At 44.2% G+C, this 12,804-nt stretch overlaps 1 protein-coding gene and 1 non-coding gene across 2 annotated transcripts in view; both read left to right on the top strand.

The window, feature by feature from the left end:
• The first annotated feature begins 3,692 nt into the window (after window positions 1–3,692).
• Window positions 3,693–12,804, top strand: part of TRAPPC10 (trafficking protein particle complex subunit 10) — an 88,947-nt gene continuing 79,835 nt past the window's right edge. Inside the window, exon 1 of the mRNA XM_075542230.1 lies at window positions 3,693–3,926. Within this exon, the coding sequence (XP_075398345.1) occupies window positions 3,860–3,926 (67 nt within the window). The 5' untranslated portion in view covers window positions 3,693–3,859. The remainder of the gene's footprint in view (window positions 3,927–12,804) is intronic.
• Window positions 8,529–8,691, top strand: LOC142441712 (U1 spliceosomal RNA). Its single transcript, XR_012783064.1, has one exon. It is a non-coding gene; the product is annotated as a U1 spliceosomal RNA (small nuclear RNA).

Raw genomic sequence — 12,804 nt, 5'->3', positions numbered from 1 at the left:
GATACGGAACAAAGGATATCATTGCTGATGCCAGATGGATCTTGGCTGAAAGCAAAGAATACTACAAAGAAGTTTACTTGTATTTTATTGGCTGTGCCAAGACATTCTACTGTGTGGATCATAACAAACTACGGATAGCCTTGGGAAGAATGGGAATTCCAGAATACTTCATTGTGTTTCCGGGAACACAATGACCTTGAGTTTCCCCATCACCTCTTGTCACAGATGTAGACAATTTGAATTCTGTGGCTTCCATCTGGAGAAGTCCACGAGTGTAGTTGCAAAAAGTTATTGGCCTTGCATGTGACTTCAGCTACATGTTGATCACAAGACCATAGTTTCCAATTATTGTTCCTTCCTCTTTGTTTCCAACTTTGGTGTTCCAATCACCAATAATTATCAATGCATCTTGATTGCCTGTTTGATCAAGTGTAGATCGAAAACACAATTTCTCCATCAGTAGCTTTAGTGGTTGGTACATATAGTTGAATAATAGTTGTATTGATTGGATTTCCTTGTATGCAGGTAGAAAGTGGGAGAAAGATGGGACTTTGCACTCTCATGAACAGCAGCTCTATCCTGTCCTATAGGGTTTCTTTGAGTTCGCGTCGACTTGATGGCAGTGAATTTGATTTTGGATAGACATTATCCTATCACAGTTAGCATTGTACTTCAAGGTAGATCACGAGATATCCTTTCTGACAGTGAATGCAACATCACTCCTCTTGCTATGTCATTCCCAGTGTGTTAGTCCAGGTTGGCTAGAGAAACAGAGTCAGAGACACTCATGTGTGTGTAAGAGAGAGTTTTCTATCAAAGAATAATTGTATATTTAGAAAACATCCCAGCCCAGTCCATATCAAGTCTATAAGTCCAATATTAACCCATAGGTCTGATCCTAGTTTATAAAATCCTATTTAGACTCATGAAATGCATGCAATGATGCCAAGTGCAGGAAGACCACAGGCCTGTGGGTGGAAAATCTTGTGGATCTAGTGGTGGTAGAAGCATCCCCAGGGCTCTGGCTCCAAGTGGCTTGTCATCAGGAATGTGAAACAGAAAGAGAGAGAGAGAGAGAGAGAGAGAGAGAGAGAGACCCCAGAATCCTCATGAGAAGGCCATGTCCACAAGGAAGGTTCAGGCTGTGACCTGATTGACAGAGAGATGGCCAGACTTCATCTTATGTACTTTAGACATGTTCTCAGAAGGGACCAAGTCCCTGGAGAAAGACAGCATGCTTGGTGAAACAGAGGGTCAGAGAAATTGTCACAGGGCTGCAACAACAATTGTGAAGATGGGGCAGGACCAGGCAGCGTTTCATTCTGATGTACACAGGGTCACTACGAGTCAGGCCATACCAATAACACCCCAAGTTGGGTGGTAAAGGGCAGCTGATATCAGGGAGCTCAAGAAGAAAGCGAATGTTTTGAAAGAGATTGTGGTAGCAATTATACAATACTGCTTGATGTGACTGAACTATGGAACGATAGGATATCTGTATTAATTGCCAATAAAAAGGTTTTGGGGGTAAAACACCCACATAACAAAAGAAAGGACAACAAAATTGTTACATAGAATCTTTCTACATTGAAATACAACATACTTACAGCATTGTTAGTCGCTAAGTGGAAGCCTTTGAAACGGTTCCTTTAATTAAGGAGCTCTGGCAGTACAGTAGGTTAAGCACTGCGCTGTTAACTAACTACAAGGTTAGTAGTTCAACCACACTCGCTGCCCGGGGGCGGGAGGGGGGAGATCCAGTAGTCTACTTCCATAAGGGTCTGGTCTTGGAACCCCCACGGGACCGGTCTATCGTGTTGAGAAGAAGATGGATGGATTTGATGAGAGTGGCTTTTCATTTGGTGGCACACTAGGAACCTGGGGGTGCATGCTAAAACATCCAGCTGCTAAAGGCAGTTTGAATCCATCATCCATTCCATAAGAGGAAGATGTAACTTTGGTAAAAGCTTAGAAACAGCTCTGCTCTGTCCTATAGAGCTGCTATCAGAGGGAATGGACTAGGCTGCCAAGGAATTGGTTTGGGTTGGTGGCACAGTGGTTAAGTGCTCAGATGATAACCCAGTGATCAGTGGTTCAAACCCTTGAGCTGCTCCAGGGGAGAAAGATGTGGCAGTCTAGCTCCTGAGAGATGCCCAAGCCAACATCATCCACCCTGATTAAGTTCTTTCCCATTCATAAGCCCATAGGGCAGTGGTTCTCAACCTTCCTCATGCCGCCACCCTTTCATACAGTTCCTCATGTGGTGGTGACCACCCCCCCCCAATCATAAAATTATTTTTGTTGCTACTTCCTCACTGTCATTTTGCTACTGTTATGAATCGGGACCCCTGTGAAAGGGTCGTTTGACTCCCAAAGGGTTTGCAACCCACAGGTTCAGAACTGCTGCCACCGGGTGTCTAAATCCTTGAAGCTGACTGCCACGAGGCTTCTCTCCTGCGGAGGGTCTGGTGGGTTCAAAGTGCGGCCCTCCGGTTAATAGCCGAGCATTCAAACCATGGCACCATCAGGGCACCCTCCATAAAGATACAGCCTTGGAAACCCTGGCGGGTGGGGTGGGGTGGCTTCTACTCTTTCCTACGGGGTTTCTATGAGATAGACTCGACTGGATAGGAGTGGGTTTTCTTTAATTACTACTACTACTAATCATCCTAAACATTGTTGCTAGGTTCATGAACACCACTAACCACAATTGTGTAGCTAAAGGAACAGAAAACTTGACAAAATCAGTGACGATTAGCAGCAAGAAAGACCACAGCTTGTAGGTGTGGGGTCCACACCTCCGACCCTACGTTCCTCAGAGCAGCCTTGTCACTGGTGGGCAGAGGTTAAAGTGCTTCCTGGCTAACTAAAGAGGGCATGCCCCAGGGAGAGAGACGTGGCACTTGGCTTTCCAAACCAGATTGCCAACCTTGGAAAGTCTGTAGGCTCAGCATGAGTTGGGATCCACTGGAAAGTAACTGGTTTGGCTGAGTTTACCCTGGTAGGTACAAGTATGATGACACGTGGACACTGTGCTTAAGAAAATAAATATTTTGCTCTTATGAATAACTACAGGAATATTTTTTAAGTAAAAAATTATAAACTCCTAATGAAACACGCTGCAGGCATTTTATAGGCATTTCGTTGTCAGCACTTCGGACAGAGCCCCTCCGAAGTCAGCGCTCTCTTCCTCCCCACCCCCACCCCCTGCTCCAGCCATTCCTCAGGGTCCATTCATAGTGGTTGCACATGATTAATTAAAAAAAAACAACAAACCGACTCAGCGACATTATAGGAGCTATTACTAAATTATACACATACACTTGAAAAATGTTGACTTGGAAAATGTTTTATAGATAGATGTAAATCTAACACGTTTTAGTATATTTATATTATGTAACACTTAGAAACATATTATATTTACAACAATTAAGACGAACAACTGCTTTGTGTGCCAACTCTTCTGACTGCGGCACCGCGGCCCCTACCCCCCTGATCCCAGGCGCCTCTCCCAGGCGCCTCTCCCAGGCTGCTTTGGACTTTGCCCAGCCGCTTTTCAGTCCCGGCCCGGAGAACGCCCTCCAGTATTTTTTTTTTGGTCGGAGGTCACCGCGGCGCCAGACCCCTCCCCTTTAAGGCTTGAGCTCCCCGGAAGTGGTAATGCTCTGGCGCCGAACCGGAAGTGGACGCGGCCGGCGGCGGGGCGGCAGCGGCGGCGCGGCCGGCTCAGAGCTGCCTCGCGGGCCCCGCGCGCGTCGCTGTCGCGGCCGGCGGCGCCGCTCAGGCTCGAGCTGGGCCTGGCGCGGCCTCGGGGTTGCCCATGGGGCGCGGGGGGCCGGGCCGGTGACGCCGGACGCCCATGGACGCTCCTGAGGAGCCGCTGCCGCCGGTGATCTACACCATGGAGAACAAGCCCATCGTCACCTGTGAGTGTCGGTCCGGCGGAGGAGCGGGAGGTGGCCGTTGCGCCAGGAGCCCGGGACCCTCGTCCCAGATCCCTTCCTTCGGGCCCCCAGCAGCCGGTGCGGTGCGCGCGCTCTGGCGGAGCCGCTTCCTGGAGGTGTGGCCAGGGCGGTGGCTGGGGTGCCGACCTCCGACCTTACTGGGGCGACCTCCGGCCCCCCAGTAGGTACGGTCGTTGGGACGTTTTAAGTGCAGTCTTAACACCGAGCGCACAGTACCTGCCCTGACCCCGCGTGACCTCTGACCCCGCCCCGGGTGAACTCTGACCTAGGCCCCTGTGGATGTTTCGGTTCAGTTTGCCACCGAGAGGGTGACATTCGCTCATGTTCCTCCGTGGACGCTCCCGTGCAGCCAGTACCGAGGGCGAGCCCCGTGGGGCCCAGCAGGGCTCCGGGTGACCGAAGGGGGCCGGTTTACATTTTGTTTCCTTCAGTAGGGCTCGTCCCTCCTCCTCGCCCCTGTGTTCTCCCTGGGAAGGTCCCCATGGCCTTCAGAGTTGCAGGCATTTTGCATGTATTTATTCTACTGGAAATCATACACTTGTATTTCAATAAAGTGTTAAATACAGCCGGCCCATGCTGTCTGCTTGGCAAACTGTACTTTGAGAAGGGCATCTCTTCCTGATTGGGGGCTTATTGCGGAGCCTGGGATGTGTTATCTAATTGAGCCGTCAGCGCGGCAGTTTTCCAGCTGAGAAAACCCCATTTTGCAGGCGAGAAAACCTATGGTTAGGAGAGCTGCTCTCATCGAAAACCCTCCAACTTGCTTATCCGAATTCTTGACCACCCAGTTGCCTCTTTGATGATTTGAGCTTTGATTCCCTGCACATTAGCTTTCAATTTAGTTTTCCACCAACTCTTTGAAGCCCTCTTGCACATACACACCCAAGAGAACTTTTTCCTCGAAGTTTTACAAACATCACTTTAGAATGCAATACCTCTTCAAGCACTCAGCTTGTGGGACGTGTTGAAATGTGAACCGGCATGTTGATGACTTGCAGAGAGGTATTTCAAGGTAAGGATTTTTGGCCTTCAACACTGCTCTGTATGGCCATAAACTTACAAAATTTAGTTTTGCAAACGGGCTTCTGGCCTTAAAGGAAGCATGTTTTCGATAGCAAAGTCAGGGCTCCTGGCTTTAGGAGCACTCTCTACATTCTCTGATCAGTGACCGTAAGCTATATGCATTTTCTTCTTTTAAATGCTTTTTCTTGTCATATCCCTGAGATGTTAATATATTTAAGGTTTTGAGTTGGTTGCTACATCATTAGATGGTGGACTTTCTTAGGGAATGAACTGTTTCATCTAAATTTGGGGAACTTGAACAGTTCAGCAATAGCTGGGCATTTCTCCCTGAGGAAGTTTGTCAGCTGGGTGTCTTACCTGAGAGCCTGCCCCTTCGGTCCAAGAGGTCAAGGACAGCTGTCTGTAGAGATGGTCAGAGGTGCTGCTATTTCAGAGTGCTTTCTGAATCCTGGGAACAGTGGAGCCCTACTCAGAGCCCCAATTAAAAAGCCTTCCAGATCATGGGACGCTCTAAAAATGCCACGTGCGTGGTAACGCTGGGTTCAAATTTACTGCTGACAGTGCATCCACCTATCTCATTATCTCACAGAACCCTTGGTTTGCATCTTAATTATAATGTTTTTCGGTAGGCATTGTGTAAATACATTTCTGAAGAGGAAGTTCTATAGTTGTATTGGATCCAGTCATGCTGAATGGGTAGAATTTGTTACTCTGGTAGTTGGTGTGAAATACTATGTTTCAAGTCCACCCACACACCTCTGACTGACAATTAAGGGACGCAGTTACCTCTCCCTACAGATTTATTAGAACACTGTATAATGGTGAAGATTTCCTCTCTGTTTTTCAAGCAGAATGAGCAAGTGTCTGCACTGATGATATAGCAACTTTTTATTCTCCGGAGTTCAGAAAAGAAAGTAGCTTCAGTCAATGTTCAGAGAAAGTAAACTTGAAATCTAAGATGGTCCTTTAAAAGCAGAGATCTTTTTTGAACTGTCAGAAAGGCTCCCTTCAGTCCCCACTGGAAATGACCTTTTGATTTAGAGCTAAAGCTTTTGCCAGTGCTGTTGTCCAGCTTTCACTGCAAACCACCTGTGCCTTGTTCCCCACGTTCAGCTCCATGTTTCAGAGGGAGAAGCTAATGGGACCCATCTAGACAAAGGTAGTAGGAAAGTTGCTTAAGAAATCCATCCAGAGACCAGTTAACTCTATATGCTTTTTATTTTGTACACTTAGTTTTCAGGTTAGTATAGCAGGGCTTTCTTTCAAGTCTGTTTCAGCCATTTTTGAAACATTGTTGCCTCAAATCTTGAATATTTATGTGTCCACAGAACTCTTATGTCTGTATTTTGTTCATTTTAAAAATGAAAATAGACTTCATATTTGTTTTCAGATTTCTTTCATAGAATTTAGAACATTTTGCGTTAGTGAAAGGGAAGCCTGTATTAGACCTTTCTGAGAAATACACAGAGTCCCCAGTTTATGATGGGGTTCTGTTCTAAAGGCTGTGTTCCAAGTCAGTTCTGACATAAGTTGAATACTTCATTTTTCATTAGTATCGCCTGGCTGGTGCAAACAGTTAATTCTTGACAGCTTACAAGAAGGTTTGATGTGGGAGTTCATTCAGAGGTGCCTTGGAAGGAAAAAAAATCCCCCAAACAGCCAGGGAAAACCCTGTGGAGCACAATTACACACACACACACACACACACACACACACACACACACACACACACACCCCTCCCCCATCCTGACTTGGAGCTGACTCAACAACAACTGGCCTTCATCGTTTAGGTAATTTAGGAACTATTCTTGTGTAAACTTGAGAAGATTGAGAAAGTCCAATAGATTAGAACTTGAAGATGTTGCTGAATTATTTTCATCCTATTTTGGAGCTACTTAAACTTTTTAATGGGTAAACGTTTGTCCATAATCAAAAGTTTCTTAACCTCCAGCCTGCCTAAATGCCTCCATTTTAGGTAGACTTGTTACCCCTCCATTGCAATTTGCACAAATCTAAAAGAACTTAACGTTTGTAAATACTGAAGAGTGTATCTGAAGTGCACAGAGATTTCAGCTGAACAGTTAGAGATCCGTATACTCCTGTGAGGTTGGGTGACGAATTACCCCGTTACAGTGATTTGAATACTGATAGTATAATTTATTAATCATGAACAATGCCAGTGAAACTGAAACAAATCCGGCTGGTCTCAGTTTAAATTTTAACTGTCAGTTCTCTGCTTAGCATAAAAACTTGGGTCCAACGATGCATTAGGAATTCCTTTTCCAGCTGTCTTGTTCAGTAGACACAGTGAATACCGTTTCATTTATTTGTGTCATTTCTTTGCTGTTTGGCATCACACCCCAGTGTATATTGTTGTCGTTAGCTGCTGTTGAACTGACCCCGATCATGGCAATCTCATGCACAACAGGACAAAAACATTGCCCTGTCCTAACCACCCCCAGGATTGGTTGTGGATTGGACCCTTGTGAGCCAAACAAGGTTCATAAGTTGCTTTTTGAAAGTAAATAACCAAGCCATTCTTTCTAGTCTATCTTAGTCTCAAAGCTCCATCTCAACTCTGTGCAGGAATCTTAACAAGCAGTCTGTCCGTCTCCACTGGTACACTGTGTGCTTGCTGCTCACAAGCATGCTGGCGAGAAATTGAGCCCAGGTGTCCTGCATAGAAGTTGAAAATTCTATCCTTGTGCCCTTGTGGATGTGTATAATATCTGAAAATAACCAGTGCTCTTGAGCCAAGCGAGCTCTTTTTACCAGTCACATCTTATATTATCTCTTTTGTCTTTTAGAATCTGTTTGTTTTCCAGGTCTGATATTGTATGCTTTGGTGTTGGGGAATGGGTAGGGGATAACTAAAATGAGTGAGTCTATAATCCTGTGTGCCTGGTTGGAGTTATTGTTGTTTCTTGAATGTTAGAGCTTTAAATTTCATTTCAATTTTTAATCAAATCTGAAAATATGAGTCTGGTACTTGTGATGTAATCACTTTATTAGTTTCATTATCAGAAACCCCCCCTGCCGTCCAATTGATTCCAACACATAGGGATCCTATAGAACAGAGCAGACAGCTTGATAGGTTTTGTGAGGTTGAATCGTTATGAGAACAAACAGCCTCTTCCCCCCACTCCCCAGCCCCCACCCTTAATATGTGACCATAAAAACAAGCAAGCAAGCCCCAGTGCCATCAAGCTGATTTGGACTCATAATGAACCTACACTGTATTGGATGTCCCAGGTGGTAAAATCTTGATGGGAGCTGGTTTCTAGTGGCTGGTGGATTTGAACTATTAGCCTAGTGGTTACCGTCTAGTGTTTACGTGACGGCGCTACCAGGCCGCTTGTGTGTGACCACGGCATTATGTAACCAGCGTCCTCATCTGTGGCTCAGAGTGGTTGCTGTATGAATCGCATAGGGCTGGTACAAGGTTACGAGGGTAAAACACTGGGAAGGGTGTCTGTAACTATTGAAAACTATTGGTGATTCAACATACAAAACCCAGCTACTTAAGAATGAAGAAAGAGCATACTTACTTGGCAGGGGAGATGCCATGATCACGAAGGTGGTTTTCCTAGGGCGAGGTTTATCCACTGTACTCCGGATGTGCTGACCCCTGAGATTTCCCCAAATGTGGGAAACTTGACTGCATAATTTGTGGTAGTGGGGGCTGCGTTTGTGCTCTCCTCTGTTTTAAAAAGAATGAAGAAAATGCTCCTAAACTAATTGTAATGATGATTGTACAATTCTTGGTGTGATTGAACTGATTTTTATGATATGTGGATTACATGCCAGTCAAACTGTTGGGAGAAAAAAAAAAACTTAGCTACTAATGAAAATGTCTAAATTCCCTGTTTACTGTGTCTTCAGTGTCCAGTAGTCTTGTCACGGTGCCCTTAAGCCCAAACGTCAGAAGAAAGGGAAGGTTTTCTACAGTGAAGAGTTACAGTCTTGGAAACCCACAGGGGCAGTTCTACCCTGTCCTAGAAGGGCCGATGGCAGTGAGATATTTTGGTTTTAAGCCCAAAAGAATTAGTAGTCCCTGACTGATGAGCCACTCTTAGGAATGGTTTGTTGTTTTAATACATCTTATTGTTAGTAATGCGTACCATACTATGCTAAGACATGTCTTTGGGTTTATCTGCAATATTTCCAATCCCCAAAGACAAATACAGATGGATTTATAAAGGTACTGATTACAAAAGGCAATGATAATGAAAAAAATGAGGATGAGGTACTTGGCATATCTCAGACTGGATTTAGCTTTGACATCAGCAGGTAAGCCAGTTTTAAATCAAGGATTACCTGTAATTCCATTTATCAGGGATTCATCAAGAATGTGTAGGACAGACTAGAACTGCCCTGGACAGTTTCCAAGGCTGTGCTCTTGGCGGAAGCACGCTGCCACACCTTCTCCCATGGTGCAGCTGGTGGGGAGAAAGTGGCTATGGCTACATAACTTACGAAGTATTTATGTGCCAACAACTTAGTACCTCTCTGAAAAAGACTGTTACATATAGACTGAAAGCAAAAGATTGGCATCTCCTTCCGTGGTAACTGAGTACTGAACTAACGGAGTCGTACCTGCAGGGTCTGATTGGATGCTGTTGTCCTCTGTTAAAAACAACAACAACAAAAAGCACTTGGTTTATGCTATAGTTTTGTGATGATCATGACATTGTGATCTAACACTGAAAACGGGACTGCCTCCCACAGTGTACATCCTGTTCCCCTCAGAAATGTAAAGCAGTCCACAATGCCTCTGTGATTCTTGTGATATCTTTGGGTGCTCAAGTGCTCAGTATGGGAACCAGTGTTAAGTGTATTAGCCCAATTCTAGGGTTCGTTTGAACTGATAAGTTAGAAACGAAAAGCTTCTTTTTCTACTTGAACTTCAGCTCACATGTCTAATTTACAAAATGTGTCTCTCCAGAGTGTCTAGTAAATTTTTATTTATGCAAATGAAATTTTAGGGCTTTTTTGTTTCTTAAGTTACGTTTTTAAACAAAATTCTGATGAATCTCTGAAACAATTAAATAATGGAAGAAAAGATCAGACTCACTGCCATTGAGTCAATTATGACTCATAGTGGGTTTACACAGATTCTTAACAACAAGGTCTTTTCTTCCAGAAGCAACTGGTGGTTTTGAACTGCTGCCCTTGAAGTTAGCACCCCAACAACAAGTAACCACTACACCACCAGGGCTCTTACTCAGGCCGAGATTTTTCAGAGTGAAGCTAAATGATTGTTTGGTTTTAAGGTGAAGTTGATGATCATTTAGTAGCTAGGGAACTCACCAACTTCAGGGTTTTTTCATGAAAATTGATTTTCCTTTTTGCCAGGTGACAGAATGCGTTCACATGAATTAAGTCAGTGGTTCTCAACCTTCTAATGCTGTGACCCTTTCATACAGTTCCTCGTGTTGTGGTGACCCCCCAACCATAACATTACTTTCATTGTTACTTCATCACTGTAAATTTGCTACTGTGATGAGTCAAGTGACTCTTGTGAAAGGTTATTTGACCTACAGGCTGAGAAGCGCTGAATTAAGTGGTAAGGGTACTGTCCAGGGAGCAGACTGTTTTAGTCTACTTCTGCACAGGGGTTTCAGACCCAAAGATTGACCCGTCAGAAGTGGTGGAGAGACTGTGACCCTTCAAAAACTAAACTCATAGCAACTCTATAGGACAGAGTAGAACTGCCCCAGTGGATTTCTGAGACTAACTGTATGGGAGTAGAAAGCCTCATCTTTCTTCTATTGAGCTGTTGGTGGTTTTGAACTGCTGACCATGTGGTTAGCAAGCTAATGTGTAATCCCCAGCGCCATAGCTTAAAATCTCCATAACTTAAAACTTGCCTTTTCTGTATTAGCCTCCTTAAGAGTTTTTTTCCCTCAGAACCCTCTGAGGCTTTTTACCCTTAAGACTGCTCCTCCATCTGTTTTACTTCTAGTCTGAATCAACAGGGAACTGTGGTAATGTAGTGGGTTAAGTGTTGGTCTGTTAACCACGAGTTGTTGCTTCAAACCTGCCAACCACTCCACAGGACAAAGATGAGGCTGTCTGCTGCTCTACAGATGTACAGTTTTGGAAACCTTAAGGAACAGTTTTGCTCAGTTCTATAGGGGAGCTATGAGCCAGGATTTACTTGATAGCAGTGGGTTTTATTTTGTTTTTTTTTTAGCTTGATCAGATATTTCTTTTATAACTCTTTAACCTACCTTTTAAATGTATACACAGTATTTTGGTGTTTGAGAATAGTGATTTCCAATTAAAAAATCCATGACCATGGACACAATCTTGACTCCCCTCCACCCACCTCCACACACACACATCTGACGTTCATTCATCAGTAAATATAATTTTACTCCCTTTGAAATATATCTAGAAACCAGCCCTACAGAAATAAACCACCTCTACAACTACTCCCCTAAATCCAAACCATCTCCACTGGGGATCCAACTAGTCTCCTTGCTCCCCCCAGAAGCCCTCTGAAACATGTCCTCTGTGGAGGTGAGTGTGTGATATCTACGCTGGCTCACCCCTCTCAGAGTAACATCCATGGGCTTTCAGTGGGACACAAGATCCTCCATGATACACCCCTATCCACCGGCAGCCAAGACTCTGCTCTTCCCTTTGTGAGCATCTACTCCTGATTTCCCCCTAGTGGACTTCCTCCCCTCCTTATCTAGTCTCTTCCAGTGCCACTTTATCTCAAGGCCTTCCCCAGCTTCCTTCCCCAGTTACCTCCCACACCCCAGCTTATTGCTTGGGATCCCACTGGCTACTTAGTTTAGGTCCCCTGACATTTTCTTTGTTTAATGTCTCCACTTCAACCCCAGTGACCTACCAACTGGAATGTAAGATACATAGTTGCAGGAACTTGATCTGTTTTGTTCACTGTTGTGCTCTTGACTCTAGAATAGTGTTTGATGCATGTTGTGTGCTTAGTAACTATTTGTTGATTGAAGTAGAAAGCGAGTAAGCATTTCTCTAAGGGAAAACTGCTATTTCAAAATTTAATGCTTCCATCCATGAGAAACTTTTGATGGCAAGAATTTCTTTCAATACACGTTTTTGTCAAAACAAGACAGCATTAGTCTTTTCTGTTTATCATGATCGGTCTGGTTATCCTCCTTATGTTGAGATCTAATCCATATTGAAGGCTGCAGTCTTTGATCTTCATCAGTGAGTGCTTCAAGTTCTCTTTGCTTTCTCAACAAGCATTGCTGTGTCTTCTACCTATCTCAGTTTGATAATGAGTCTTCCTCCAATCCTGGTGTGTTCTTCATGGACTCCAGCTTTTCAGCTTGTTTAGTATACAGATTTAATAAGTGTGGTTAAAGATAAAACTCTAGTACACATCTTTCCTGATTTTAAACTACATAGTAGTCACCGTTTGGTTCCAGTGGCTGCCTCTGCCTACACAGAGGTTCTGCATTAACACAGCTCAGTGTTCGTGAATTCCCATTCCGTACTTATGATACACACAGGCTGGCACATATTTCTTGTGTTCTCTGCTTTCAGCTATGATCCATCTGACATCAGGAATGATATCCCTTGTTTCAAATGTCACCTGAAATGCAGGTATTTTAGCCTGGAGCATTACAACCAATTTATTTCAGACGAGATTGGGTGCGTTCAGGGTGGTATGGCCGTAGACCCAATTTATTTCAAATTAGAGAAAGAAGTAGACATTTTTACTAGAACACCAGTGAGGAGACTGATAGCAACAGGGTGCCTTTGTGGTGTCCTCTTTGAGATAAGAATACATAAGAATACATATTTTAGAATTTACGTTTTG

Source organism: Tenrec ecaudatus, chromosome 2 (assembly GCF_050624435.1).
Source record: "Tenrec ecaudatus isolate mTenEca1 chromosome 2, mTenEca1.hap1, whole genome shotgun sequence".
NCBI lineage: Eukaryota > Metazoa > Chordata > Mammalia > Afrosoricida > Tenrecidae > Tenrec > Tenrec ecaudatus.
Note: the sequence above shows the minus strand (reverse complement) of the source record. Positions and strands in the feature narration are given on the sequence as shown.